General features: G+C 37.7%; 1 protein-coding gene across 7 annotated transcripts in view; it reads right to left on the reverse strand.

Annotated features, from left to right (window-relative positions):
• The window catches only part of LOC117168247 (arfGAP with SH3 domain, ANK repeat and PH domain-containing protein), a 561385-nt gene that overhangs the window by 278555 nt on the left and 275480 nt on the right, over positions 1–7350 (reverse strand). For all 7 annotated transcript variants that reach the window (XM_033353739.1, XM_033353740.1, XM_033353743.1 and 4 more), the window contains one exon: positions 286–442. In XM_033353739.1, the coding sequence (XP_033209630.1) occupies positions 286–442 (157 nt within the window). The remainder of the gene's footprint in view (positions 1–285; positions 443–7350) is intronic.

Genomic DNA, 7350 nt, shown 5'->3' on the forward strand with positions numbered 1-7350 from the left:
AAATGTAAATCGAATACATTCGCAGAAAATAACCAGTCATAAAATTACAAAGAGTAACTTCTTTAGAAAAGAAAATGATTTTGACTAAGAATTAGAAACTGTTGATGATCTAGAGTTGCATGCAGAAATAAATTTATGGAAAATGTATGCAGAATAAATTGCGTAAGACAAGCCGGTTCAAAACTTAAGCACCCTAACAAAGAAGGATACGTAGTTTAAAATTTTAGCAAAAAAGATTTGCGCATTTTAAATAGAACTTCGTTATGCTTAATTTTTCATACGCACCTCTTTATCACATCCTGAACTTCTAAGCAGACTTCTCAATTCTGTGAGCCGTCTTCTTTCTTCATCTTGTGCTTGTCTGATTTTTTGTAATTTCACGCTGAGATCTGTGATGTAAGAGCCAAAATGTTCTATAGTTTTGAGTCCATCTTGAAAGTAGCTACAATAAAAAAAAACCGTGTTGAATTTTAATTTCTGACATTGGATATTTTCAGTTTTTGGAAAATTTAGACTTCGGTTTTTTTACAAACATAACAAGTGAAATAAAATAATAAATTTAGCAACACACTAATTGTAAATGTTATTATTTAATTTAGCTTTTTCAATTCAAGCATATATTTTGGTGAACTTAACATTAGTGTTCGTTATTTTTTAGGAACTAGAAATACGTAATTAATATACAGTGATTTCACTGAATTTAATGTTTTTAATTATGTATATAAATTAATTAATTTATGATATTTTTCATCGAGTTTTGAATATTTTAACATGGCAAAACATTTTCTACTTTTATTGTCAAATTAAAAGTACTGCATTTTTGCTGATTTTACTTTTCGTTTTGAGTCATTGTTTCTTAACCAATTAAAAAATAATGTTTTGGTACATTTTTTTATAACTATGAATGTAAGCAGAATTAAAACTGATAATGGTGGCTGATCTGTTAAAGCAGGGTAAGAAGTTTTTTGCGAAATAATATTCGAAAATGGTACGTTTTATAATTTATTTATTACACAATTCAATTGATCTGAAATTAATTTCTGTTATGCTGTTCAAAATAAAAACTCCCAGCTATTCTAAAACAGGCCGACCTCGAGTTAAAACTTTTGTGATTTACTTGTTACAAGAAAATCAATTACTAATGTGGGTGAAACCACAGGAAAACACCTTACTTATTTTAATCGGGCATGTCTAAGGAAAGAGCAAAGAGCGAAATCTGTCACTCGTCAATCCCCTCTCTTACAGCCTTATACATAGAGTGAACGAGCTTGCGAGGAAAAGGCACAGAGAAATGCTCGACGAAGGGAAAAAAGAAGCAAATCAAGGAACTACCTATGGAAATTCCTGCTTTTACCCAATTGTATAAATTGGAAACAATACCAACATCAAATACAGGAAGTTTAAGTAAGAAAACATATCAGTAAGAGGAAGGAAATTAGAAGTAATATTATCTCAAAGGACCCAGAAAAGCAGTTTAAACAACAGGTTAATGTGGCGTAAAAAACGCTGATAATGAAAACCAGTTGGAGAAAGCCGCATCGTACGATCGAGCAGGGGCAATTGACGTTCTTGTTCATCTTGATGAGGATCCAATCTTACCGCATCCTCCAGAGGCAGGTAGCCTAATTCAACCATAGGTATATACAGAGGTTCAGCATCTAAGAAGGCGATTAAAATGGTCATACCATACGAACAGAGATGCTACGCGTCTTAATTTTTGGCAGATAAAAGTAGGGAAAGTCTAAGGACAGAACACTATCGACTCTTCTTACTTAAGTACCCAGAGCTAGCTACAAGAATAAATGAGAAGAATCTAGCAGACCCAAAATGCTTAATATATGTAAACAGATTGCTTTCGGCTCTCCCTTTGGAAGATATGGAAAACAAAGACCCGATTGTAGTTGAAGCCATAGGTGCTACAGATAAGGTATATCCGGTACCGGATCAACTGGATCCACATCCGGTAATTAATAATGTTGATGTAATCTCAAAAAGGATCTGCGTGAACTAACACTACACCTAAATAGCAAGTTTTACCTAGCAATTTGAACCCAACGTTAACTAGTTTAGAGGTGCAAACTTCTACATATACAGATGACGTGCAGTTATGGCAGAAGTAAAAACGTTGGACCGGAGAACTAGCCCTAAAAATGCAGTTTTTGCTCTAGAAAAGGATCGAGATCCACCACGAAAGATCATGTTGAATATGGATGTCAGCAAAGTAATATGCAAATTGGTTCGATTGATTTAATATAAGAAAGTAAATAGAACTATAAAGCAGATACTCGATTTTACTAAAATCATCCACCCTCGGTACATTAAGACATTGAAACCAGCAATATTAGATGATAATATAGACTGCAAATGTCAAAGACTTTCTGAACAAGTCGGAATAAGAAAAATAGTGCAAAAAGACAGCAAAATCGAACCTTTTAGGCAAATGCAGGAAGGTTCTACCGTGAACTGAGTATGAAGCAAAATAACTAGCATTACACGATATTCTTCCAATTGGAATATGAATAACTATTGGTCGGGTGTTTGATGAAAAAGAAACAGAAGGAATTTAAACATTGTGTGGTTCCCACTAAAGAAAGCAACAATAACCAATTACCCTGAAATGGAGCTGAGAAACATCACACATTCAGATATTTTGATGGTTTGTAAAAGAGCAATTAACTGGAAAGCTCAAAGCCCTAACATGATGCACAACTTCTGTTACACGCACCAAAGAGTGCGCATCCTGCGTTGCAAGGTGTTTTCAGAAGATTATCTAACGACCAGATCTGATGCCAGACTTTATACTCAAACGAACTATGTACATGTTGCCCAAAAAAACAGACGTTCAAAATCCATCTGAATTTCAAACAATAGCCTGTCTTCTAAAAATATATAAATGCCTTACAGCTATCATTTGAGGGCAAATATTCTTACTGAAACTGAAATGACCATAGACACTACTGTGATGACGCAAGCTCGTAAACATAAAAGAAGCTTAAATACGGCATAAACTGACTAGAAGCAAGAATAAGAATAACTAGATCAAGACGCACTACAGCGGGTATCTTTCACAAAGTGACCTTCAGTGCACTATCGCACTTTAAAGCGTAGAGTCCATTGACCAAAATACTAAATAGCATGTCTCATGGGTTTAGAATGCATAATAATGCGGATGGTCACCAACTGACCAATCGTCTTTACATGGATAATCTAAAGCTATACGCTAATACTAGATAAATGCAGAACAGTGAATTTATCTACAGGATTTAGGAAACGCAGAGTAAGGGAAACCTTTTGAAAATTATATCAAAGCACTGGCTCAGGGCGGGTCATATATATACCTGGATCTTCTCGAATCCAAAGGTATTCAGCATGCGATTGTTTCTAAAGAGTTTTCCTAACTTGAAAAACAAGATCAGGGCAATCGATAACTATGCCATCGCTGTCCTCACATAGTCTTTGAGCTAATCAAATGGTCTAACACCCACCTTGAAAGGTTAAGTAGAACTATCATCGTGGAAATGACGATGTTCCACATGCACCGTAGTAATTCGGCAATTGAAAGGTTAGTTCTACTGCGACATAGAGAGAGTAGGATCGTCTAACACGTTAAGAAACTGTGTAAGTCACAAGTTATAAAATTGTGAGGCTATTTTAACAACAACCTAGATGTTGCGCTTTAGAACACCATATGTAAGGCGTATATCGATAATACTAGATAGATAAACGTTTATTTTTCAGCCGGCTGGCCTTAAAAAGTGGACTTTCTTACACTTCCATTTTTTAGAGAATTTTCTTACAACTATGTCTTACAAAATACCATCCATCCACACCTTCTAACAAATCCGCGCGCTTCTATAGCCTAATCTTTCTCGCAGCGCCTCGCCTCGCAAGCATTTCCCTTTTTTCTCGCTATGCCTCGCATTACCAGCCTCTGTCTCCGCGGTTAACATCTAATACTTAACTACTATTTACAATATTTACAGTTTTCTTACAACTACTTTCTCTCCTATTTACCATCTTTCCTTCTCCATTCTTCCTCCTCATTCCTTCTTTTTTCGCCATCTTACGCAACAATCCCTTCGCCCATGCTGCTGCCCTTTTGTCCCCCCTTTGATGCAACAATACCCCCATGCTTATCCCACTCCTTTCCACCTCTTCACACTCCTCCAACTAGTGCTCAACTTTTTCATCCCCTTTCCCGCACAGTTCACACATTCTCTTCTCTCTAGAAAGCTAGAACCTATTATAATCCTCCATGCAACCGCATCTCATTCTCGCTTAAAGTTCCGGACTTCCTTGCTCCCCTTTCTCACACAGGTATTGCGCTCTCTTCCTTGGCATAACCCACACATAGTTCCCGTTAAAGCTTGAATCTCTTATTCTCTCCTCTCCTTCTGCCTTCTATTTTTCCATGCCATTCTTTTAAACCAACTCATATACCTTCCCTCCTTCCTCGTGCATCCTTCTCATTTCTTCCATCTGCAATCCATTCATTCTAAAATATTTTTCCCTTTCCACCTCCATCTTTGCACCACTACGTCTGTTCTCTTTCTCCCACCAACACTCCCTTAGCAGCTTACTTCCCCCCTCTTCCAAAAATTCCTCCTTATAATTAAAAGCTCGACTCCCTGTTATAATCCCTAAACTCGTTCTTCCTGTCTCCCTCCTGACAATATAGTTCGGCGTATTCCTTGCCAACCCCAGTGTACACTTTACATACCTCTCCTGTATCCTATTTACCTCCTCACTTACCTTCCACCCCTACACCTCCACTCCGTAAAATAAGACACTCATAACTAGCGAATCAAACAATTTCATTCTCCTTACAAAATCATCTGCGACCAACCTCTTCCCCAGGCCCCACACATGCCTCATCACCACATTTGCCCTTCTCACCCTCTTGTCTCGATAATGCTAGCTTAAAGTGATCCTCAGTGGAGGCCTTGCATATCAGGTCAGAAACCATAAAAGAGTTAGAACGCAATGGAGACAAAAAGCCATACAAGGTGAAAACCCCAAAATGTTAGATTAACATGCAGAAGATCGTGACGCATCCAATATTTGGCTGAAAAACGATGTTCTGTTTCCAGTAACGAAAGGATTCTCCACTTCGATTAAGGACAGGGTTGTCAACCCCAGAAATGATCGTAAACACGTGTTACATCAAGACTTGGTTGACCGTGGCCGATTATGTGGAAATACCAACTAATGAATATACGCAATATTCGCACATAATTACCTTTCTATGGGTAAATTCCATTATCCGTTTTAAAAAACGAAGATCATATCTTATATTTGGATTCTAACATGCCGACGGATCCATATATCCAAGTCCATCAACCCGACATCGTGATCCGAGAAAAAAAGATGAATGAATCTACATCGTCGACATTATATAAGATATGAAACAAAGACAAAGGCTTTCTAAACATCAGGAATAAAGCTACTAAAAACCTATGGAATGGCAGATGGAAGCTCGAATAAAGCATCCAGAGGCGACTTTTGTCACATCCCTGGCTCACGGCCATTGTAAGGATAACAGCGGTAAAAGATGAACTCTAAACTACACGGTGCTCCTAATTTTGTACCTACAGCATCATCACGAGAAGTTTCAAACATCGTATTAAATTCATTTATAAAATCCTCATCCCATTCAGTAGTTGATGTAGTTTGAGGCTGACGATGAAACACCTGGTTCACCCGAGAAAAATTTTAGGGAAATAATAATAAAGGAAACATCGAGAGGCAAATGTTGTCACCATTAACGCTCGTGGTCTCTATATAAGGATAACAGCAGTAAAAGACAAACTCCAAATCACACCATATTTCTAATTTTGTACCTATAACATGTCAGCAAAAGATTTCATATATCGTATTAAAGTAATTTATAATATCCTATACAGTGCATTCAGAAGGTGTATTTAAATGGCGAAGGTAAAGCTCAGAGCTGCTTTCCAACCTAACCCTCTACATTTAGACTAAAACTAACTATAAAAAATAAAAACTACGTGACAGATTAAAACTAAGTTTTAACAGATGCACGAAAGGACGCGATTATATTTCCTAAATATACCTATTTTAAAATAGACGATAAAAACATGGACATAACACAAAACTAAAGAGGGAAACTATGTACGTAGAGCGGAGAAACCTTGAAGTACGCAGAGTGTTGGATTCGGATTATCTCAATGTAGCACGCATTTGATCAAAATATTAGGCTCTTAATACGGGAACTGAAAATGATGCTAGAGAGTTTTTTAGGCTGTCCGGAAGGCGTGGGCGATGTAGGAGAAGGTAGCTTCTGCGTTAGTAGCACGTACTCAACAACATGGCCGTATGTATTCTTTGTAGAATATTATCTGTTTTCTGTGTTTGAACCTTCTAATTATTCACCTACACCTCGGTCCTTTGCCGGGAGGATCGGCGATCCCGATAACTTCAATACTTCGATGTCCTCTCGAAAGGACCTGGGATCCTCAGTTTTCCTTAAAATATCACGCCATAAATGATGACTGCCCAGTGAACCGGCCGACCTAAAATAAACGCTGGACAGAGAGACTCCACCAAGCCCTTGCTTACAAGCATGCAAACTCAAAAACTTATGCACCCTCCCCCTGAAAGGAAAAAAGAAATCGTGAGGATTGCATAAAACGTGTAAATGGTCAGCTTCGCGTTTTTGAGTAAGATTGTAGAGACAGTAGGCTACCACGCGTAGCTGCTTCAGGCTTTACCAGTCCTGGAGAACCATCGACCGCCTACCGCAACTCCCGACATAATGCTTATTTCTCTCGAGGAAATTTCATGAGAACTGGGGGTCGATAATCTACTATCGACAACTACCAAAAACCACCCGACCAATTTTTTGCTTGAAGAAAAACTTCCAAATGTAGCAACAACAATTTAATTACGTACGATATCCGTGATGACAGAGGTAAGAGGCGGTTTTAGATCGAATTTTTTATGAGAAAACTGAATTTGCAACATAAAAACTAACATTTCGAGCGACCAATAGAAAAATGTATTTTTTGAAAGAAGACCTGGAAAAAAGGATTCTGGAAAAGTGGGTTTAAGGTGTAAACGATCCCTTTTTTCAGTATACTGTTGACATTTAAGACACTAGCCAAACGTCTTTGAACGTCTCCAACTATGCACGTCAATGACCAGACGCCACAGTGTGCATAAGCCCATCTGTACACGTTGAAAATTATTCATGTGTCCAAGTGAAAACTGTGCACGTCTGACTAAAAATGCTCCAAACATACATGTGTAGACATAAAACTCCACTGATCCACTGATGTGCTATCCTGGGAAGTCTAATGGTATCTTGAGGCATCTCATGTTTTTTTTTTT

The sequence above is a fragment of the Belonocnema kinseyi genome, chromosome 2, assembly GCF_010883055.1.
Source record: "Belonocnema kinseyi isolate 2016_QV_RU_SX_M_011 chromosome 2, B_treatae_v1, whole genome shotgun sequence".
NCBI lineage: Eukaryota > Metazoa > Arthropoda > Insecta > Hymenoptera > Cynipidae > Belonocnema > Belonocnema kinseyi.